Source organism: Oncorhynchus keta, chromosome 10 (assembly GCF_023373465.1).
Source record: "Oncorhynchus keta strain PuntledgeMale-10-30-2019 chromosome 10, Oket_V2, whole genome shotgun sequence".
In the NCBI taxonomy this organism is placed as follows: Eukaryota; Metazoa; Chordata; class Actinopteri; order Salmoniformes; family Salmonidae; genus Oncorhynchus; species Oncorhynchus keta.
Genome location: NC_068430.1, coordinates 68107730 through 68131916, shown reverse-complemented (window position 1 = coordinate 68131916; position 24187 = coordinate 68107730). Strand labels below are relative to the sequence as shown.

The window sequence follows — 24187 nt, the reverse complement described above, 5'->3', positions numbered from 1 at the left end:
AAATTGAATGAAATTGATGAAACACAGTGAGACAAAAGATACATTATTTTGTATGTTTTTTTCCTGGTACATTTATTGGGGGAAGCCTGGCTTCACTTGACATCCGTGAATACACGCCACTGCCTTTACCTGGAGTGTATGTAATAGAGATGGTCTCTCTCTGGGTTGGGAGGGGTTGTCTCATACCCATCCTGCTGTCTGTCATATGTACGACCCATCTCCAGATCAAAGTCAGTGTGTGGGGTGAAGGAGCCACTTCTCCCTGACATGATCTTCCTGTCTGAAACACATGCAAAACCCCTTCCGCTGCCTCACACTGGTTACTTGTACCCCGGCCTGCTCTAATCTGAGGTTTTGATCTGTGTCTGTTAGACTGTGCTGTTCTTTCACACACTCCCATCAGAGTGTTCACAGGGAGGAGGATCCCTGGGAGGTTACTCACCTAGACAGGAGAGAAGTGAATGAAGAAGAAGAGGTTAACTGGTCTAGGCCAGTGCTCTAGTAGTCAAATATAGTGTGACATGCTGTTTATCTTGCATCATTGCACCCATGTAATACTTGCATAATGAATGACCCAATGGCTCTATCTAGCGTTTTGCTCTTGTGAGGCTTTGGTACTCTGGCTCTTTCTAGTGAGGCAGGTGGTCATAGATTATATACTGTGTTATTCCTGCCATCTGCAGGCAGTACAACATAATTACAGTACAAAAACATCAGAACACCAACCACAGCGACTACAGAAAAAGTGAAACCTATTCTAAAAACTGTAAAAAGATAACAGTTGTGTTTTTGTGCGCCCCCCAAACAAAACACTGCACCCTATCTCTCGAGAAGACACATCGCATGTGCAAGGCTCGCAAGCATCAATTGGCGGGAAGAACGGGTGCTGAGGGTGCAGTAGCACCCCATGAAAAAATCTGAATAACTGAATATCTGAATCTGAATAACACAAATATATATACAGTACGGGTAAAAAGTTTGGACACACCTACTCATTGCAGGGTTTTTCTATATTTTTTTCTATTTTCTACATTGTAGAATAATAGTGAAGATATAAAGACTATGAAATAACACATATGGAATCATGTAGTAACCAAAAAAGTGTTAAACAAATAAAAATATATTTTATATTTGAGATTCTTCAAAGAAGCCACCCTTTGCTTTGATGACAGCTTTGCACACGCTTGGCATTCTCTCAACAAGCTTCATGAGGTAGTCACCTGGAATGCATTTCAATTAACAGGTTGTAACGATTGTCTTCCTCTTCTGAGGAGGAATAGGATGGATCGGACCAATGCGCAGCGTGGTAAGTGTTCATGTTATATTTATTAAACCGAACACAAAAATAACAAAGGAGAAAACACGACAAAAACAAAACAGTTCTGTAAGGTGCAACAAAAACACTAAACAGGAAATAACTACCCACACCCATAATGGGAAAACGGGCTGCCTAGGGATGGTTCTCAATCAGAGACAACGATTGCCAGCTGCCTCTGATTGGGAACCATACCAGGCCAAACACATAGAAATAGAAAACATAGAACACAAAACATAGAATGCCCACCCCAACTCACACCCTGACCAAACTAAAATAGAGACATAAAAAAGGACCTAAGGTCAGGACGTGACACAGGTGTGCCTTGTTAAAAGTTAATTTGTGGAATTTCTTTACTTCTTAATGCGTTTGAGCCAATCAGTTGTGTTGTGACAAGGTAGGGGTGGTAAATAGAAGATAGCCCTATTGGTAAAAGACCAAGTCAATATTATGTCAAGAACAGCTCAAATAAACAAAGAGAAACAACAGTCTACATTGTAGAATAATAGTTACTTTAAAACATGGTCAGTCAATCCGGATCATTTCAATAACTTTGAAAGTTTCTTCAAGTGCAGTCGCAAAAACCATGAAGTGCTATGATGAAACTGGCTCTCATGAGGACTGCCACAGAAAAGGAAGACCCATTGTTACCTCTTCTGCAGAGGATAAGTTCATTGGAGTCAACAGCCTCAGAAATTGCAGCCCAAATAAATCAGGCCTTCATGGTCAAATTGCTGCAAAGAAACCACTACTAAAGGACACCAATAATAATAAGAGATTTGCTGGGGTTAAGAAATACGAGCAATGGACATTAGACCGGTGGAAATCTGTCCTTTGGTCTGATGAGTCCAAATGTTTGATTTTTGGTTCCAACCACAGTGTCTTTGTGAGACGCTGAGTAGGTGAACGGATGATCTCCGCGTGTGTGGTTCCCACTGTGAAGCATGGAGGAGGAGGTGTGATGGTGTGGGGGTGCTTTGCTAATGACACTGTAGGTGATGTATTTAGAATTCAAGGCACACTTAACCAGCATGGCTACAACAGCATTCTGAAGCGATACACCATCCCATCAGGTTTGCTCTTAGTGAGACTATCATTTGTTTTTCAACAGGACAATGACCCAACACACCTCCAGGCTGTGTAAGGACTTTTTGACCAAGAAGGAGAGTGATGGAGTGACATGGCCTCCACAATCACCCGACCTCAACCCAATTGAGATGGTTTGGGATGAGTTGGACCACAGAGTAAAGGAAAAGCAGCCAACAAGTGCTCAGCATATGTGGGAACTCCTTCAAGACTGTTGGAAAAGCATTTCAGGAGAAGCTGGTTGAGAGAATGCCAAGAGTGTGCAAAGCTGTCATCAAGGCAAAGGGTTGCTACTTTTAAGAATCTCAAATATAAATAGATTTGGATTTAACACTTTTTTGGTTACTACATGATTCCATTACTTCATAGTTTTGATGTATTCACTAATATTATACAATGTAGAAAATAGTAAAAAATAAAGACAAAACCCTTGAATGAGTTGGTGTGTCCAAACTTTTGACTGGTACTGTATATTAGGGTTGTGCAGTGGACCAATATGCACCAGTAAAGGGAGTGACACATTGAGAGCTGAACCTTGCTGACTGTTGAGCTCCTTCCTAATATGCATCTGGGTAGTGTGTATTGTGGTAATTGTATATCCTTCTATATTATGGAGCTCACAGATGGAGTTAGGGCCCACCACTCCTCAATATTTCAATCCCTTTCCTGATACATCACCTGATGGCTTAGCGGTTGCCTTGCAAGCCAATGCAGCTAGCCTCCCAATGATGTTAAGGTATCTGCCTCCAGCTCTATCAGTAGTACATAAACAATAAAGTACATACGGGTGACTAATTGCAAATTCATGGTTGCGTCCATGAGGGAACTCGGTGAGAAGAATGAGGAGGGAAACTGTATAGATACTGCCGAGCTGGAGAAGGCTGGAAAAGGCTGAAGCCAAAATCAAAGACCTCCAGAGGCAGCTGCACAGGAAAACCTTCTCCTTCCAAGAAAGTGCTGGTGATATGGTTTTACACCGGACTGACGGATTACATTACCTTTCTGACCTCATACGACTTCCTCCGACCAAAGCTAAATGGCCAGCTGCACTACTGGGGCTCTCTTTTCAAAGGGAAGTCGGCAAAAGATGGCCAAGAGTTGGAGAGACACAGAAAGCTCAGTCCCATGGATGAACTGTTCCTGGCCCTCATTCGTCTCTGAGTCAGACTTTTAATGAGGGACCGCTGCTGACTGCTTTGGCGTTTTGGTGCAATATCATGCCTCATCGTTTCAAGCAGCTGTCCAGTCGGCAGTTTGTACAGAAGCGTATGCCTGTCGCAGGCAAGACAGCATACCCGAACTGTCGAGTCATCGTAGACTGCACAGATGTTTTCATTGAAAGCCATCCAGGCTTGCTGCATAGTCCTGCACCTGGTTCAACTACAAGAACCCTAACATGACCAAGGCCTTAGTGTGCATTGCACCTCATGGCTCTGTTGTGTACATGTCTGATCTGTAGGGGGGGGGGGGTCTTTGAGCGAAGTGGATTACTGGACATGCTGAAAGTAGGGGAAAAGGTACTGGCGGATCGGAGTTTTGGCATCCATGACTTACTTGTTTACAAAGGAGTCCGTGTCTCTGTAGCACCATTTGTGAGGGGGACGTCTCAGTTCACTGCTCCAGAGGTGTGTGACACCCGTTGCATTGCTCACCTACAGATTCATGTTGAACGTGCCATTGAACGGGTGAAAAACTTCAGGATTCTCCAGCAGCATGTTCCCATTAGCATGTGCTCAGAACTGAATGAGATCTGGCACATATGTTGTCATCTGACCAACTTTTTCCCACCCCTGGTTTGAATGGCCTGGCTTGGTGTGGCGGTCTGGGCTGCTGGCCCTGGGATCCCATGTGTTTGTGTTGTCGCATCCAAGTCGGGCCGCTGTCTTTCTGGCGTGGACACTCCTCCTGGCTTTCCGGTCTCGATTCGCACTGTCTGTCTAATAATTCGTATGTAATTGAGCCTACATTTCCTTAAATTTCAAATAGAAAAGGTGTCTGTTCTAAGTGTGTATTTGAACATATAACCACCATCAACGTGGAAGACAATTTAAGTGTATATAATTTAGGTACAGCTCACATTTTTAGGGGAGCAAGATTTCTGGGCAAGTAAGTATATATTTTTTTGTATGTTAATTGTTCTAACTATCTTAGTGTTTATGGACATTTAAAGCATATTACTTGTTATTCTGACTGACAGGTTTTTTTGGTCTGTGGTCATTCACATTTTTCATTTTCGATTATATGCTATTAATGCACATGTCACATCAAATATCTTGGAACCATGAACCCTTTTCACAGTCGCAGGAGTTGGCCTATATGGATAGGGCTAAATTGAAATGTTTCTCACAGAAACAATATGAAAAGCACGGAAGCAATTGAAAGGGAAGTTGGGAGATTATGGGACAATTATTAGACCAAAGTTGGAAGACACAACAATTCGCCTGACACAGGACTGACTCCAAACGTCACACTGTTGCTTTTATGTGCATTTTACATTTACTGTACCTTTTGCCGCATTTGTTGATAACAAATTCTGAAAATACTCTGGATACATTCAGTAAGTAACATGATGAGAATATTCCTGTAAAATGTAGGGAAGGTGCAACATAACATAAAAACAATAGTCTCCAAGTGGCCACACCCCTCCAAGTGGCCACACCCCTCTCTAAAGTGGGCACACCCCTCTCTAAAGTGGGCACACCCCTCTCCAAGTGACCACACCCCTCTCCAAATGGCCACACCCCTCTCCAAGTGGCCACACCCCTCTCTAAAGTGGGCACAGTTCCTAAGTCATTTCAATACATTTTTATGACTTAAAGAAGTCTTCAGCAATAAGGTGCTTTCTTTGAGCACTCCTAGCTGTGCCGTTGAGGAACTAGAACAAGCACACTTGCAGTTGTTGTTTGGAACACAGCCCTGCATTCCCGCCATCACACAATTACCGTTGTTGTATACGCAATCCAAAAACTAACCATTATAAATCGCAATCTGGGTCAGATGGGCATCATTTGAAAGTTTGTTCTATTGCCAACATGACTAAGTTATAAAATACAATCTTACGGTGTTATGCTTTCACAGGGTAATTCATAGAAACAGATTATAATTCTGGTGCGCATAAAAAGGAGTGCATTCCGATTCGTGTTCTGCTGCTAATTCTCCTCACCTCTAAAGCTGAAGAGACTGTTTCCTTTGACCATCTTAACGTACTATCTAAAAGTGTCATTTAGTTAGTAAAACACCACGTTTCTAATGTTTATTTTATATGTAACAAGCAGGAAAAGTGAGGAGGTGCTCATCAACAAATTTGAGTCAAGGTGCAGGCCAAAAAAAGACTTGCATATTCCTGGGTAGAAGTATGACATTTATGTCATGGATGTTCTTTTGTGACAGATTCTGGTGGTCAACCAGCTTGTACATTACACCTGCCATGTGGTTGCAGTGCCCCTCAACACTGACCACACAGATGCACATTGCAGCAAGGAGAGAGCCACTGGGGCAACAAGAGGTCGATTATCTTGTTTTCATTGATGACAATACCTCTGCCCTGACAAGCACTACATTACTCTCTTCCAGCTGTAGTGTTGACAAGCATCCTTTTCACATATCCATCTTTGGAAAACGTGGATCCATTTGCCTTATTAGCTCAGGTCAGCTGCTCTACGGTACTAGTTGTGTTTACTTAGATACCGTGTGTCCAAGAGAGATAACGGCAAAGATTACAACCTCTACTCTGGTGGTGTGGATGCAGACCCGCTTGTAGCCTGCCTACAATGGCCAGGCGTGCTTCAATTAGAAAAATCTGACTTTCATAAGCTCTTCTGATTAAGTGTTTCAGTTGTTAATGAAATCTAAGAAATTATATCACATAGAGGTCACTGCCTTTGACATGAGATCATATTGGTCACCCTTTGAAAGACGAAGTAACGTTAGCTTCCTCGTAAACAAATGCGTCGCCATTTTGGCGGAAAGTGTTTCCCGGGGTACGTTCAGTTCGATTAAACGTTTGCTACGTTGAGGAACGGTTTGTGCTGAACGACACGTTTCTTTAACACTTTATTGTACGGATGTATTATTATCAGGTTTATCTTGACTGATTTACGTTATATATTTTTGTATTTCGTATAATCAAGGATATGTTCATTTATTTACCTTTTAATCAAGTCTTATTAAAGAAGATATTTCTTATTTCACTTGAGTAGCCTAAGACGATTTTGGTTGTTCACAATTTGAATCGATCATTTTTCTACATTGCGTGAATATTTTATTCACGTTTTGTTGTTAAAATTTTGAAACTGAAACCATTAAAGCTTGAATCCTTAGTTGAAACAATAACAAAGCGGCCAACCCACCTCAGTTTTGATAAGAAGCTGAGGGATGGGCCTGGATAAATGTAACCACTCAAATTCATGGGCAGAGCGATGGATGTAAGGACTGAAAATCAATGATATCAACATTATAGTTTTAACCATGTTAACATGTACATTGTTTACAAACATTGGAGTAAAATAAGCTTATATTTTGGGTACAAGATATTCTAGCAAACAAATGTTAGTTGGGCTTATGACTATCATATAGGCATTTTAAAGTTTGTTTCCCATACAGACTAGTAAACCACATTCAGTTTCTAGTAGAGGGCTGTAAAATAAAAGTTTACCCCAAATCCTATTTATCAATATTTCATTATAATGACGGGAGTCTATTAAACTTGCACGGGGTGCACTGGGCTATAACCCGTCCACGTGACCGGTCGAATCCGCGAGGGAGGCGCACGCTGCTCAAATCGTACAGCAATCTGCCGCACGATCCATCCATCGTTCAGAAACATACATCTCTTGCACATTTTCAAATTAATTTTCATTGGGATTGCTGATAAGGCGTTTTCATCAAAATGAATCACTTTTTGCATGTGAAAACACACAATCCTACGCATTACTCCATGTGCTTAACCTATCTCACTTTTGTTTTGAGACAACTTTGCCATTGGTCAGAAAAGTACCATCACTTTTCACCCGGTGCTAACTATGCCTACTCAGGCGCCCAAACCAAATCAATAGAACCCCTTCAATGATTTATCGTCATTCTACAGCCCAGTGGGTGAAAGCGTGAGAAATTTGGTCCAAAGACATGTCATTTTAGTCGCAGTCACGTGGTGTCTCCGCAGGTCTTTGGTTTTTCCCTCATATACAGTTATTATTATTATTATTATTTTTTTAAATATCAAATCAATACATAAAGCACATGAGGGAACACAAGCATACATAGATTACAAACAATAGACAATCGAGCTAGGGGGTACAATATCACATTACAATTACACAAGGACCTTAAGGGACATGCATATATTTACAATTCTAACAGCTTTTTTTGTTAGTAGAGTATTTAACCGTCTTAAAATAAAGTTCCATTTCTTTTTGTAGGGTACGAAAATGTGGGTTTCTGTTTGTAAATTTACATTTGTGTATATGAAATTTGGCCAAAAGAATAATGAAATTAATTACATAAAAATGATTCCGCTTATTTCTATTGTATGTAAAGAAACCAAACAGTACATCTCTCCACAATAGTGTAAAATCTTCATAAATGTGTTCAATTATAAACCTACTGATGTCTTGCCACAGTTTTCTTACATGCATACAATGCCAAAAAAGATGCACAACTGTTTCTGGGTGGTCATTACAAAAGGAGCAATTTGAGTTGATGTTTTCCTTAAACTTCTTCATATAGTGGTTGGCAGGATAATATTTATGAATAATTTTAAAGGAAACTTCCTTAATTTTGTTAACAAGTAGGTATGTGTGTGGCAACATCCAGAGAGGTATTTTTATACAATTTTTATACAATATATCCCGATTATTCCATATATAATATCTGTGTGGAGAAAAATGTGTGCGCCCAAAAATTGTGTTTATAAATGAAGGACCATGACAAGAAAACCTGCCGATGAAAAGCAGAAAGTTTCACTGGAACTTTGTCAATATTATAATTGCAAAACAACATGAAGTTAAGGCCACCAAAAGTAGAGAAGACATGATGAGGAAAAAAATTCCAGATAGAAGTGGGTCTTCTTAGGAATTGTTTTATCCAATTGATCTTGAAAGTATTATTTAAAGTAGTAAAATCCAGAAAATTCAGTCCACCATTCTCATAAGTGTTCATTACAACAGTTTTCCTAATGTAATGGGTAACGGTTTCTCCAAAGAAAGTTGAAAAGCATCTGGTCTATCTCCTTGCTTATTTTACGGTCAAGATATAAAGATAGAGCACCATATGTTAGTCTAGAGATACCTTCAGCCTTGGTTATTAGGACTCTACCTTTTAAAGATAAGTCCCTCTGTAGCCATTGATTTAGTTTCTTCTGGGTTTTTTTAATAAGAGGGTTAAAATTGAGTAAGCCTCTAGACTTCTGATCCTTTGTGATGGTTATGCCTAAATATGTAAGTTCTTCTTTTACTGGAATACCATAATATGAAGGTGTCACACAATCTTTGACAGCCATGAGTTCACATTTCTTAATGTTAAGATATAGACCAGACGCTTTGGAAAAGGATTGTATCACATTGATCGATTTGGGAATTTGGTTAGCGTCTTTCAGAAAAAGTGTAGTATCGTCAGCCAGTTGGCTTATAATAATTTCTTTACCAGCTATGGAAATACCTTGTACAGGACTATCATTTAAAGAATTTGCAAGAAGTTGGGTGATTAATAAAAACAGGTACGGAGAGATAGGACAACCTTGCCTAATTCCTCTCTTTAACTCAAATCTAGGTGAGGTGCCATATTTCAATTTGATAGAGCTGTTACCATTTGCATAGAGAGTCTTAATAGCCTTACAGAAAAAATCCCCAAGTCTCTCAAGGGAGTGGAAGAGAAACTGATGCTCTACTGTGTCAAATGCTTTATAAAAATCTAAAAATAATATGAAGCTATCCTCAGTTATTAGGTCTGAGTAGTCAAGTATGTCTAATACTAGTCTGACATTGTTAGAAATATGTATGTTCCTCATGAAGCCAGACTGTGTTTCATCAATGATTGCATCCAGGACTTCTTGAATTCTTTTTGCAAGTAGTGAGGCTAATATCTTATAGTCATTATTAAGAAGACAAATTGGACGCCAGTTATCGATGAGCAGCACTTCTTTTTTAGTTTTAGGTATCAGTGTTATTAACCCCTGACTCATTGTAGGAGGGAGAACATTGTTTTGAATACTCTCTAAAAAGACTTCAAATAGGAAGGGAGCTACTTGTTCAGAAAATAATTTGTAAAATTCCGATGTAATTCCATCAACACCTGGTGATTTGTTGTTCTTTAGATGTTTGATAGACTCCATAATCTCTTCAACTTTGATGGGTTCCTCACACTGTTTAGATTCTATATCACTGATAGAGTGAACATTATTCAGTGAGTTAAAAAACATATCTGTGGATTCCTGACAGTACGTAGAGGTATACAATTTTCTGTAAAAATTGGTGCAGTATTTAGCGATTAATTTTTGGTCACCTGTAATAACACCATCAATGTTTAACTTATGGATAGTGTTATTTTTAGAGTGAAATTTCTCAAGTCTAAAGAAATAGGATGAATTCTGTTCTCCCTCAATCCATTTTTTCCTAGATCTAATAATCCTAATCCTTCTGCTTTTAATTTATATATATTATCCAGTTTATTTTGTAACTCAATTAGTTCCATCTTCTCCTCCCCCAAGAGGTCAGCTGGGGACCTCTTAGAAAGGGAAGTTATCTTAATGATCACCTTTTCCTCCTCAGCTCTTCTGGTCTTAGCAAGATTACTACCATATTTTCTAAGCTATTTGGACACCTCAAATTTAAAGAGCTCCCAGTTCTTGCAATAAGATTTTTCTTCACAAGCCCTTTCCCAAAAGTGTGAGAGCAGATCTTTAACCTCAAATGTAACTATATCATTATTTAATAATGAGCAATTTAGCTTCCAGTAGGATGCTCTACCAAGGTTCGTGTCAGGAGTAAATATTTTGATATCAGTGTAAATAGCCTTATGGTCTGTGAGGGGAGTAGTACAAATATTTGTAGTAACAAACTCACTATCAATACATTTGGATATAAGCCAAAAATCTATTCTGGATTGTCTGGAGCCTGTTTTGTTACTGTTATGTTACTCCAAGTGAATGATCTTTCGGCCGGAAATATATACAGTTATTATATTGTGCACCGGTCCATGGCCGTGACGTCAGCGGCCAAAAGGAGAAGGGTCTGACGGCGGCCCGACAGGGAAACCAAATCCCTCTCTAGCTTCTCTTTCTATTGGCTTCTGACTACTTCGTCGTTCTCTCACTGGGTGGATTCAATTATGCTGAGCCACGGGGCATCAGGCAAAAGCCTGTTACGTCATCGGGCGAAAGCGCGGAGGGAGGAGCGCGGCTGCCCTTCTCAAATAGAATAGTAATCTGTGCCGCTCTGTCATTTTGTCAACAATGAAGAATGGTGCATCATCAATTTCTTCAATAAAATAAATTTCAGAATTTTCTAACTCATTTTCAATGGGAAGGTAGATAAAGCTCAAAAGCAATCACTTTTGCATGTGAAAAAACAGAATCGTACTCATTGCTCCACGTGCCCATATATCACTTGATTTTGAGATTACTTTGCCACGTGCTTTAAACAGGGCACATGGCTCACTGCCCAGGAGGCAACCTGGTTCCAAAACTAATGCAATCAACTTTCACCCGGTGCAAAACACACCTACTCAGGCGCCCGGGCAAGATAAAACAAACCCCCTGATTGTAGCTAAGCCTAACCCTTTTTCCTAACTGCCTCGTAAGCACACATCTGTAGCCATAAAATGCTTTGAAAGGCTGGTCATGGCTCACATCAACATCATCATCCCAGAAACCCTGAACCCACTTAAATTCACATAACCTCCCCAACAGATCAACAGATGACGCAATCTCTTGCACACCACACTGCCCTTTCCCACATGGACAAAAGGAACACCTATGTGAGAATGCTGTTCATTGACTACAGCTTAGCGTTCAACACCATAGTGCCCTCCAATCTCATCACTAAACTAAGGACCCTGGGACTGAACAACTCCCTCTGCAACTGGATCCTGGACTTCCTGACGGGTCACCCCCAGGTGGTGTTGGTAGTCAGCAACACATCCGCCACACTGACCCTTAACACGGGGCCCCTCAGGAGTGCGTATTTAGTCTCTTCTTGTACTCCCTGTTAACCCACGACTGCGTGGCCACACACAACTCCAACACCAGTATTAAGTTTTGCCGACGACACGACGGTGGTAGGCCTGATTACAGACGATGATGAGACAGCCTGTAGGGAGGAGGTCAGAGACCTGGCAATGTGGTGCCAGGACAAAAACCGCTCCCTCAATGTGAGCAAGGCAAAGGAGCTGATCGTGAACTACAGGAAAAGGAGGGCAGAGCAAACCCCCATTCACATCGACGAGGCTGTAGTGGAGCGGGTCGAGAGCTTCTTCAAGTTCCTTAGTGTCCACATCACTAAGGACCTATCATGGTCCAAACACACCAAGTCAGTTGTGAAGATGGCATGACAATGCCTATTCCCCCTCAGGAGGCTGAAAAGATTTGGCTTGGGACCTCCGATCCTATAAAAGTTCTACAGCTGCACCATCGAGAGCATCCTGACCGGTTGCATTTTCTTAATTACTTTTAAAAAACTGCATTGTTGGTTAAGGGCTCAAAAGTAAGCATTTCACAGTAAATTCATGTTGTATTCAGCGTTTGTGACGAATACAATTTGATTTGATTCTCCTAATCTGCCAGGTTAATTCACCTAACCTGCTTCTTTATTTCTCCTAACCTGCTATGTTAATTATCCTAAGTAATCCACTATCTTAGTTCTATTAACCTGCTACATTCATTCCCCTAACCTGCTATGTACATTTTCCTAACATGCTACGTTAATTATCCTAACCTGCTATGTAGGCTAAACAAACCATCTGTACCGACAAATTATCATAACATCGGGCTGCCTCCTGGGTTTGAGCCAGGTGCCCCTTTCAAAGCTCCAGCTAAAAGGGCTCAAAACAAGTGTCATTATTAAGCACGTGGAGTAATGAGTAGGATTCTGTTTTCACATTCAAAGGTGATTGCTTTCAATAAAAGCGTTTTATCTGCCTTACCAATGATAACTCGTTTGAAAATTCAAACATTGTAAGGAAAGAAGACGTTGTACCATGACGTAGACAACGTGACCGATCGCAGCAGATTACTGTTCGATTTGAGAATGTGCTCCTCCCTCACCACTTTTTCCCGTTCACGACCGGTGCCTCGCGGCTCAGCATAATCTAATTGGCCCATTGGTGTCTCCGCAGTGAATATGGCGGATGCGGAAGGGGAGTCGCTGGAGTCGTGGCTCAGTGAGTTACATGCTTGGAAATTAAATTATACATACTTCTTTATGCGTCGTTTTAAATGGGCAATTCACAACTACATCACCAGTGCCAGCTAGATTGTATATTTTATACAAATGGCAACAATGGCTATGTACATTTATTCGTGTTTTGAGTCAATGTTTGGGTCATGAGGTGGCTTGCAATGAGCTAACGTTAGCCAGCTATCAACATGTTTTGGCAACAACAGTTCATGTTCACAATGCACACTGAATACGACCATTTGGTGACTCTTGTTAGGTAGCTAGCTAACTAAGCTTATTTTTTTTTGCTAGTTGTCAAGATTTTTGGAATTAGTTTGCTAGCTAGATAACTTACTGTAATTGTTTACAAATCACTCACCAGCAGGCTACACAACTCTGTGACTAGCTAACTGCCAACCTAGCTACCTAATTTACTGCAAGGGCTGCCTGCATTCGACTCGATCTTGCTGTACTTGCGTCAAAACGAATGTAATGTAACTTTCATGACATGTTTGACATTCATCACATTGATGTCAGCCATCAGCAGTTTTTATAAAGGAGCCTCTGAAAACTCAGTCAGAGAGATATTCATGTGACCCCCCCACAGACAAAGCCACCAACCCATCCAACAGGCAGGAAGACTGGGAGTACATTATAGGATTCTGTGACCAAATCAATAAGGAATTGGAAGGGTATGGATGCTTTTTCTATGCTCTTCAAGTAACGTAATGTTAAGGTATTAATTTCATTGTAATCAATATGGTTTTCTGAAGATGTAACAATGGTTGTAACTTTGTATTGTTGTCAACAGCATAACCTCAAATCAGGTTCATTTGGAACTGGTGAATCCTTAAATTGTTTGAGATTTGTTCTGATAGTATATGATTTTAATTTCAGCCCACAGATTGCTGTGAGATTGTTAGCCCATAAAATCCAGTCCCCACAAGAATGGGAGGCGATACAGGCTTTGATGGTGCGTAACATCCCACTCTTACATTGAGTATTTGTCATTTATCACTAGGCCTATACTTCTTGGAGCTTTAACATTGACTTCTCACTGTTGCAGGTTTTAGAGGCTTGCATGAAGAACTGCGGGAAAAGGTTCCACAATGAAGTTGGGAAATTTAGGTTTCTAAATGAACTCATCAAAGTGGTGTCACCTAAAGTATGTAGATAATATCAGATGTTTTGTATTTTCTTTAATCCCATAGTTCTGTATGTAATTTGTTGCTTTGTTAAAATGGAATCCATCCAGATGAACCCTGTTCCTGTTCCAGTATCTAGGTGATAGAGTGTCGGAGGTGGTGAAGAAGAGAGTGGTAGATATGCTCTTCAGCTGGACACTCTCTTTACCCAATGAGGCCAAGATCAGTGATGCTTATCAAATGCTGAAGAAACAAGGTAGGATTTCAGCATTTTAAAATGACCCTATTTCAGGTTTTCATTGGTTTTTAGCCAATTCTGTAAAGTCGCCATGTCACTTCTGTTGCCTTTTTTCAGGTATTGTCACAGTTGACCCTGAGCTTCCTCTGGATAAGACACTGATGCCGTCCCCCTCCTCCCGGCCCAAGAACCCTGTGTTTGAGAACGAGGAGAAGAGTAAGGTGAGATGCTTCCTTCTTATGATGTTTGATGGAAGATCTTTGTATACGGACGCTATAAATTCACTTTGTGAAGAACGTGTTAATCTTTAAAAAAAAATGTTTCATTTCTGTCTTTGGGATGTAAATAGCCATAACCTATCTAGCCTATGCTATGTCATTACAATAACAATTACACTATAAAACCCGCCTGACTATCTCACCTTCTCTCATTGGTCCTGAGATGTTTGCATTTCTGAGCTTCAAGTTGATCTATGATCAAAGATGTTTTCTCAAGCCCTGGGATCTGTCACAGGGATTGGCTGCTGTGACTGGACCCTACTGTGGGAAACAGACTAGAGTACTAGAGACTCTGACTTATTATTATCTCTCTCTGTAGCGACTGGCCGAGCTTCTGAAGAGCAAAAAGCCTGAGGATCTACAGGAGGCCAACCGCCTCATCAAAAACATGGTCAAAGAGGTTAGCAGTAGTTGTTAGGCAGTAGTTGTGTAAACAGAGCTGCTACACAAACATGATGACGACCATAATGATGACAAGTGATTGAATCCGGCCCTCTGTCAGTCACTGTATCCCAGTGGGTTTAAGGCAGGTGTGTGCTGTGTTTCAGGATGAGGTAAGGCTGCAGAGAGCGTCGAAGCGCAGCAGCACCCTGGAGGAGGTCAACAACAGTGTTAAACTGCTCAACGAGATGCTCAGCCACTTCAGCAGGGACCAATCAACGGACGGAGACAAGGAGCTTATCAAAGTTGGTCCACATCTTTCTTCACTATCACTATTGTATACTCTTCCCTTCATAAAATTGGAGATCATCTATAAAAAGTGTCTAACTTTGTGGAAAATAAAACGAAATTGCTTCCAGGACAATGAAAGTTTTCTTGAAAATATTTTGTTGTTAAAAGCACATTAATACACTTTGGAAGCATATATGAAATGTGTTGTCATCACATAATATTATTATTGGTGTTGTTTTTTCATTTCAGGAGCTTTATGGGGACTGTGACAAGTTGCGGGGGACTGTGTTCAAGCTGGCCACAGAGACAGAGGACAATGACAGCAGCTTAGGTAACTGGCCTGCCATCTTATTGTCCAAAATAGTCAAATCCCTCCCATCATTGGTCATTTGATTGATCCTTTATTGTGACCTTTGACCTCTCGTGACCCCCAGGTGACATATTGCAGGCCAGTGATGACCTGTCCCGCGTCATCAACTCCTATAAGAGGATTGTGGAGGGACAGACTGTCAATGGAGAGATGGAGCCACTTGGACTGTCAACTACTACACAATGTAAGAACATGACGGTTCACAGATTTTATTTTCTACCAGGGATTATCCATCTTTTCCTTTCTGGGGCCCAGGTCTGGGGATTCTTTACAAAATAATAAACCCCCCCCCCTTCATCTGAGATCACATTGGTGTATTATTGTATTTACCATCTTGGACTGTTTCACCCTAATCTTTGTCTCTTTCCATCCCTGGCCAGGTACCAAAGACAGCAACCAGTCTGAGATCCTGGTAGACCTGGCTGGTCTGGACCTCCAGAGCCCCTCCCTACGAGAGCATCCTCCTCTAGCCCAGCACGCAGACTTCATCCCAGCCGACCTGCTGTACGGGTCTGCCCCCCTCCAGGATCTTCAGGCCTGCCCTGCCATGGAGGACCCCAGTCCCAGAAAACCCTCTGCTGCACTGTCTCTACTGGACAAGGAGCTCCTCTCTCTAGGTACAGCACATCCTGTATCAACACCTTTGTATTGGATCTGATAAGAAAGCATTAGTCTTCTGTATGTCTTTGTGATTCATGTTTTTGACATTGAATTCACATAGTAGACTCACCTAATCCCCACATATATTGCCAAAGTCTCTCCCTCTTCCGGGAAATGTGGGTTTTCTTGATAGAATAGGAGAATAAATTGACTGATATATTGACTGTTTGTTTGTTTCAGGACTTAATGACCCAGTTCCTGCAAAAGATGACTTGAATAATCTGTGGAGGACATTTTTGCAGGTAAAATGGCAATTTAAGTGTCCTAACCAGTCAGTACTTTCAGAAGCATTTATCTGGTAGAAATATTTATCCTTCCTGGAAATATTGATCTTAACTATGTCAGCTTGACACACATTGTTTAATGTGATGTTAAACCCCTTCTCTTCCAGGCTCCCAACCCAGTTTTGGACCTGTTTGGCAGTGCCCTCCCAGCTACTGTATTCTCTGCAGATTCTACGGACCAGTTAGGAGCTTCTACAACAGAGCCTGTTTCTAAGACAGCCGCCCCACAATCCTCAGTGGCGGCCTCCTTCCCCTACCCCAGTGCTGCTGCCCAGGCAGTCTCCGCCTCCTTCCCCTACCCCAGTGCTGCTGCCCAGGCAGTCTCCGCCTCCCTGAACCACAGTCTGCAGGACCTGGCCATGTTGGATTTGGGTAGCCCCAAGAGGTGCTCATCTCCACTACCAATCATACTTTATGTTCCTGTGAAGGCTAGATGCTAGCTAGCATGTACCACACCATGTAACTGTGGAGGCTTGAAAGTGGATAACTGAAGTAATATTTAAATGCCACCAATTGGCGTTATTGCTTGATCTATTCTTTTGAGTGTATGCAGTAGGGATGGGCGGTACAGAGTGCAGGTTTAATGTCCATCCATCTGTCATCATCTACCATAGCATGCCTGGTGTGATCAACACTGGCGACCTGTTTGGGATGGGTGAGGCTATGGGTGCCACTGCCTCCCCGAGAATTGGGATCCCCGCCTCCAGATCAAGCCCTCTCCCTCTGGGTATCCTACCGGCTGCTGCAGCCCCTACCTTGTCCCCTAAGACCCAAGCTGATGACAGCCCCCTTCTCCGCTCCCTGTCCCCCATCTTGATTCTCCCGCTGGGGCAGGCCAGCCCAGCCAAGTTCCCTGAGATCTCCCTAAGTAACGTCCACGTCCCCCTAGAAGCCATCAAGCCAAGTGAGTCCCAGGAAGATCTTGGCCTGCCTTCAGGAGTTTCTGGGTATTGTAGTCTGGTCAACACAGATAGCTGGAAGTGCAGATACTGAGTGTTTTCTTCCTCTCTCTGTCATTCTGTGATGTTTAAGGCAAGCTGTGTCCTGTGACGGCCTATGATAAAGACGGGGTCCGCGTTCTCCTGCACTTTGCCACCGACTGTCCGCCGGGCCGGCCGGACGTTCTGGTGATGGTGGTGTCCATGCTGAACACGGCACCTCTTCCCGTCAGGAACATAGTCCTACAGGCTGCTGTACCCAAGGTAAGGCTGACTTGGACAGTGGACACTCGCGCTGTTACAACCTATTCAATTACACTGGTCTGTACTTCCACTGTAGTACAGGGATAATCAACTAGATTCAGCCGTGGGCTAATTATTATCTCGAGCGGATGGTCGGAGCCAGGACATAATTACAAATCATTTGTAGACTGCAAGAAGATATATTTTAAAACCATGCTTACATTTGTTTATGATCACATATCTCTCTTGTGTGTGGGAATAATGAGGAACAGATTCCCAACATTAAAACCACTTGGAGCTGATTTCCTGGTGTTTTGACAGTATTTTATGTCCAACAATGGAGAAAAAAAAGTTAGCTCTGAACCTGGGGGGCCAATTAAAACCAACGCTGCCTGCTGTAGTTGATTAAAAGAACTCATGAGCATCATTCTTGTAGCATACTTGAATCCTCACTCTCCTGACAAGTGAGATATGTTCAGTGAGGTACTGCTTCAGACAGGCAGTGAAGTTTGCTCAAACTATAATATTTGTGAGTTAATATATATGAACCGAAGCCCGTCTTCAAACTGTCACACACCCCCCTCCCTCCATTCATTCCTTCCCCTTGCCAGTCGATGAAGGTGAGACTACAACCGCCCTCGGGAACTGACCTGGTGCCTTTTAACCCCATCTTTCCCCCCGCCGCCATCACTCAAGTCATGCTGCTGGCCAACCCACTAATGGTGAGAGTCCTCCTAGTGTAGTCAATGAGTTATTAATCTGATATTTGCATGAGTTGAAAATGTGGTTATGGTATAATAAGATATTCCACTTAGCAGATGTGTTATGGTACATGTTTTTTGTCTATGTGATCCCTGCTAAGGTTCAGGATCCATTATTCCATCCTTTGTTACTTGGTCTTTATGATTCCTTACATCACCTACCCATGTCTCATATCACCTGGATCATTTGTGTGATTTAGTTTGAAGTCAAAATGATGCTACAATGCTAACCAGCATGCTTACTCTGTGTGTGTGTGTCTCTCTCGCAGGAGAAGGTCCGGATGAGATACAAGCTGACGTTCACACTGGGAGAGCAGCAGTGCACAGAGACTGGGGAGGTGGACCATTTCCCCCCAGCCGAGATATGGGGGGCTCTATAGCCCCCCTAACCACAAAATGGTGCCAGGGACAATACAGCAACACATGGTGGGGACAGCTTGAGTCAGTTGACGCTACAAAGACTATTTGGGGGAGAATCAATGTATTTGCGAATGTTTCATATACTAGTAAGTTATTAAGCGCTATTATCGTTATGCCATTCGTTACACCTTCTGTTAGGTGTCATGTTTATTTATATATACTTCAAACCCAATCTTCTCTGAATGGAATTGTTACAGAATTGCTGCACTTTAGAAATGCCATACAGACTTACAATGTTTGGTTTTAGAGCAGTCATATACACTTGGAAATTTAACTTTAAACGGTCAAGAAGAGCCAGCCTAGCATGTGATAAGAGTGGAAGTTATCACACGATATATATCGGGCACTTACACAAGACTTTTACAATGAACTACCAGTAATTGGACAGGGAAAATCTCCCGATTGTCACAGTTAATGGAAAAGAAGCCCGAGACTAGTAGCATACATGTATCTCTTTTCCACCTGCCCCCTTTCACTTTATTCCAAATACGATACCTCAGTAGAAAATGATGGAGCAGATAACTGACAGTACAGACTGCTAAATGCTGAACACTTGCATAATGTTGTTGAGAAGGTCTTTGAATATATTCAAAATAATTTGTATTTTGGGAGTGCTATTTATCTGGTCAGGTGGGAATTTTCTATTTCTACCTATATATTTCTATTAGTGCTATTTTGACATGTTTCAGTTATGGGAGGTGGTGGCCTGCCAAGTTGTGACTGTGAATCTTTAAGTATTTATTTATTTATTTTTAGGTGCTTGTCATAAAAGTATTGGTTTCCAGAGATGGTGTTAGCTAAGCAAGCTCGGTCTTGTTTTGAGATCAGTTTACTGCAGAAATTCTTCCCTGCATACTTAACTTTGAATGGCTTGGTAACAATTTAATATTAGTTTGTAGAAACCTGGAGCTTATCCAGGAGGGTGAAATATCGCAGCACTTTCAGATAGACCTGTATTGAGTAGAATAGGGAAGCTTGTTTGAATAGGGAAGCTTGTCAGCTCTATACATTACATTTCTATCTGCGACATCTTAACCCTTGCATCCCCATTCAAACAGCCTATGGTGAAGGTGCTTTGCCTGCAGTGGTACAATAGGACATGAATCGGTACCTCAAAATAGAGCTTATGGTTGTCCCTTGCAATGTACTTGTATGTAACAGGAGTGTCTGACTATCTGTCTATTCTGTCTGCGTTATGAAGCCATTTTCTGTTATCAGTACCAGTGTTACAATGGGAGGAGTACTCTTCCAAACTTTGATATAAATTGTTGCTCTATTTATTGTCCATTTTAGGCAAATTAATTCATGTGCATTAAATGTGTGGTTATTTAATGGGATTGAACAGAAGTACTGTATATGTATTTTCGAATAACTGTTTTACCGCATGAAGAATTAAAGTCTTAATTTTAAAGAATTGACACATGCTGTATGTTCATATGCCTGCCCTAACCCACTTGCGCCCATACAGACGTTGATTTCTGGCGAGGAAACGCCTATAAATAATCAAACCTCCTGGAACATGTCATTTTACTTTTGTATTTTTAAGTTTAGTTTCACACCAACAAGCAACACTGGGCACACACACTGTGAATGCTCAGAAATGTAACACTGTGCACACACTGTGAGTGCTCAGAAATGTATCGTCATGGAAAAAGAGCAGCACAGACTGCTCTCCAAACTGGCGCAGATGGAAGTCGCGCTCCTACCCAAGCTTCGTGGAGAAGGCGCAAAGTCGCTGAAGTGTAGCAGCCATGGCAGACGAAAAACCCAAGGTGAGCAATGAAACGTATTTTATTCGCAATATTTACAGTGAAGTTGTATTCTCGTTATGTTGGCCTGTATGATATTCTGAAAAGGTTTGAGGTTTAGAGCAGCTAATTTACTTAACCGGTTGATTTAGTAGGAAATATTTCTGAATCGGTCTGGACCGCTTGCCTAGGCTAACTGCTAGCGTGTAGTTAGCTAGCGAATAATATCAGTAACAATGTGGCTTTTGTGATTTATTAATGTTTTGTCAGTCAAAATCAGTTTAATCTTCTAATTTAAATGTAATTCATATTCATGTGTTTTCTTGTCATGATGCGCGGATGCAACCTAGATGGCTAGCTAGTTAACGTCGAGGGCCCGTGCCCAAATAACAGTATGGCAGTTAGCTACATACAGTTGTTAGCATGCTAACATGATCAATTAGCTTGTTGTAATTGTTATGAATCGGGAGTATTCCGTGCAGACCATTGCACTTAACAATAAGTCTATCCAAATATCATAATCCGTGATTTGAAACTTAGTTTAATGTGAGGGATAGTTTAGTTACTAGAGAATGTACCAAATATCCACTCCCTTTAATCATAGAATATTTCTTTTTAGGAAGGAGTAAAGACGGAGAACAATGACCACATCAACTTGAAGGTGGCAGGACAAGACGGCTCAGTGGTGCAGTTCAAGATCAAAAGGCACACACCTCTCAGCAAACTCATGAAAGCATATTGCGAAAGACAGGTAAGGCAACATCCATTGACTAACATACATACATACATACATACATACATACATACATGTAGGACATGGGGATGTGTGAAACTTACTCCTCAGCCTGAAGTATCCCCACTTGCGATATAGGGAGTAGCTAGCTTTCCATATGGCGCGGTCTGGTAATACGCTTCAGGAGGGAGGTCACGTGTGCTAACAAGGCAGAGCTCCCGAGTTCGCGCAAGGTATGAGCCGAATCGGGAGGAAGTGGTACTCGCTACGTGACGTCTTGTATACATGTACTCAGACTGAGGGTTTCATTGCCATGCACAAGTTCCATTGATTGAAGAATTGCGTATTTGCAGTTCAAAGTTTTGTGTCTTGTGATGCATTTCCACAGGGCCTGACGATTAGGCAAATCCGGTTCCGGTTTGATGGTCAACCCATCAACGAGACAGACACACCAGCACAAGTAAGTTGGTCGATTTGGTTTGTTATTGTTGGAACAAATCCTTGGTTTCTTTTATATGTTTGAGTTGACTGTTCATTGGCAAATGGATTTATCCTGTGCCGGGGTCTGCCTCCAGGACCACATAGGGCCCCTGGAGGCAGAGGTTCAATCCCTTACTTCCTCTCCTATAACCCTCTCATCTGGCTCTCCATTTAACATTCTGATCTGAACCTGTCAATAAAACTTCAAAATACCCCCCAAAAATATATTTGAAAAACATGTTTTATCCTGGCCACGAAGAATATTTACAACGGGTAGAAAAAAACAAATTGCTATAACTGATCTTGACTATGACTTTTGTTTTGTCAGTTGGAAATGGAAGATGAAGACACAATCGATGTGTTCCAGCAGCAAACGGGAGGTTTTCTTCACTAGGGGCCTATGTTCCCCACCAACACCCCTACCTCCCCTGTCAGCTCGCCTCTACGTTCCCTAATAATGTATTTTCTGAAACTCTGCTTCTAACTCCTATCCCTAGGAACTTAATGCCAATCTGAAATGATTGGATAGGTTTGACCAATATGTTAATATGACTTGCTATGTTATAGCCGTACTTCCAATCCTTTCAGGTCTACAGGAGTTGGGTCAATTTGGGATTCAGCATACCTAGTTCTACACGTGTTAATACCATTCATTCTGATATTCACATAACATACAGTTGTATATTATTGAGTTTATTCTGTACATAAACATCTGAGTGAGGGTACCCATTGTCAGATCCTGTTTCATGTGCTGAACTAATCCAGCAATCAAAGCCTACAATTCTGGACAATGTCTTTTGGAAGGTGTGTAAGTTCTTTACATCTAATTCACCCGTTTTGACAATTGCTGGTCAGACTTCTGTTTTCAGAGATGGATTCTTTCTTTTTAATAATTGTAGAAATTGTTTGCGATGCAACTTGTATTGATGTTCTCCAATAAGCCTGCATTTAAATCGACTCACATCTGTTATTGTTAAATAAATTGATTCTTTTTTAAATATGTCTCTGTCATATATATATACAGTGCCTTTGGAAAGTTAAGACCCCTTAACTTTATCCACATTTTGTTAGCCTTATTCTAAAATGTAAAATTATTCCCCCCCCTCAAGCTACACACAATACCCCATAATGATGACGCAAAAATAGTTTGACATTTTTGGAAGTTTATATAAACACTGATTACATTTACATAAGTATTCAGATCCTTTACTTTGTTGAAGCACCTTTAGCAGCAATTACAGCCTCAAGCCTTCTTGGGTATGACGCTACAAGCTTGGCACACCTGCATTTGGGGAGTTTCTCCCATTCTCTGCAGATCCTCTCAAGCTCTGTCTGGTTGGATAGGGAGTATTGCTGCACAGCTATGTTCAGGTCTCTCCAGAGATGTTCGATTGGTTTCAAGTCTGTGTTCTGGCTCATCCCCTCAAGGACATTGAGACTTGTCCCGAAGCCACTCCTGCTTGGTCTTGGCTGTGTGCTTAAGGTCGTTTTCCTGTTGGAAGATGAACCTTCGTCCCAGTCTGCGGTCCTGAACAGGTTCTCTCTGCACTTTTCTCTGTTCATCTTTGCCTCGATCCTGACTAGTCTCACAGTCCCGGGCCGCTGAAAAACATCACCACAGCATGATGCTGCCACCACCATGCTTCACTGTAGGGATGGTGCTAGATTTCCTCCAGACATGACGCATGGCATTTGGCCCAAAGAGTTCAATCTTGGTTTCATCCGACCAGAGAATAATTTCTCATGGTCAGTCTTCAGGTGCCTTTTGGACAAACTCCAAGCGGGCTGTCATGTGCCTTTTACTGAGGAGTGGCTTCCATCTGGCATTCTTCCATAACTGCCTGATTGGTGGAGTGCTGCAGAGATGGTTGTCCTAGAACATTCTCTTATCTCCACAGAGGTACTCTGGAGCTCTATCAGAGTTACCATCACATTTTTGATCACCTCCCTGACCAAGGCCCTTCTTCCCCAATTGCTCAGTTTGGACAGGCAACCAGCTCTAGGAAGAGTCTTGGTGGTTCCAAACTTCTTCCATTGAAGAATGATGTAGGCCACTGTTCTTGGGGACCTTCAATGCTGCAAAAATATTTTGGTATCCTTCCCCAGATCTGTACCTTGACACAATCCAGTCTCTGAGCTTTACAGACAATTCCTTTGACCTCACGGCTTGGTTTTTGCTCTGACATGCACTGTCAACTGTGGGACCTCAGACAGGTGAGTGCCTTTCCAAGTCATGTCCAATCAATTGAATCTACCCCAGTTGGACTCCAATCAAGTTGTAGAAACAGCTCAAGGATGATCAATGGAAACAGGATGCACCTGAGCTCAATTTTGAGTCTCATAGTAAGGGTCTGAATACTTATGTAAAAGAGATGCATGTTTTTTTATTTTTAATAAATGTGCAAAAATCCAAGTTGCGACATAATGATGATTATCAACCATCTGTTAA

The 24187-nt window shown here is 41.7% G+C and overlaps 2 protein-coding genes across 2 annotated transcripts; both read left to right on the top strand.

The window, feature by feature from the left end:
* The first annotated feature begins 12622 nt into the window (after positions 1–12622).
* LOC118389300 (ADP-ribosylation factor-binding protein GGA3-like) lies at positions 12623–20195 on the top strand. The gene is made up of 17 exons (XM_035779217.2): positions 12623–12772; positions 13376–13460; positions 13666–13741; positions 13835–13933; positions 14046–14169; positions 14269–14372; positions 14749–14829; positions 14978–15115; positions 15351–15432; positions 15536–15655; positions 15852–16088; positions 16312–16373; positions 16523–16800; positions 17030–17319; positions 17448–17617; positions 18208–18318; positions 18627–20195. The coding sequence occupies exons 1-17, from the start codon at positions 12733–12735 to the stop codon at positions 18735–18737; spliced, it is 2208 nt and encodes a 735-aa protein (XP_035635110.1). The 5' UTR covers positions 12623–12732; the 3' UTR covers positions 18738–20195.
* A 79-nt stretch (positions 20196–20274) lies between these two features.
* Positions 20275–22736, top strand: LOC118389301 (small ubiquitin-related modifier 2). Its single transcript, XM_035779218.1, has 4 exons — positions 20275–20549; positions 21145–21276; positions 21647–21718; positions 22067–22736. The coding sequence occupies exons 1-4, from the start codon at positions 20529–20531 to the stop codon at positions 22130–22132; spliced, it is 291 nt and encodes a 96-aa protein (XP_035635111.1). The 5' UTR covers positions 20275–20528; the 3' UTR covers positions 22133–22736.
* The last annotated feature ends 1451 nt before the right edge of the window (positions 22737–24187 follow it).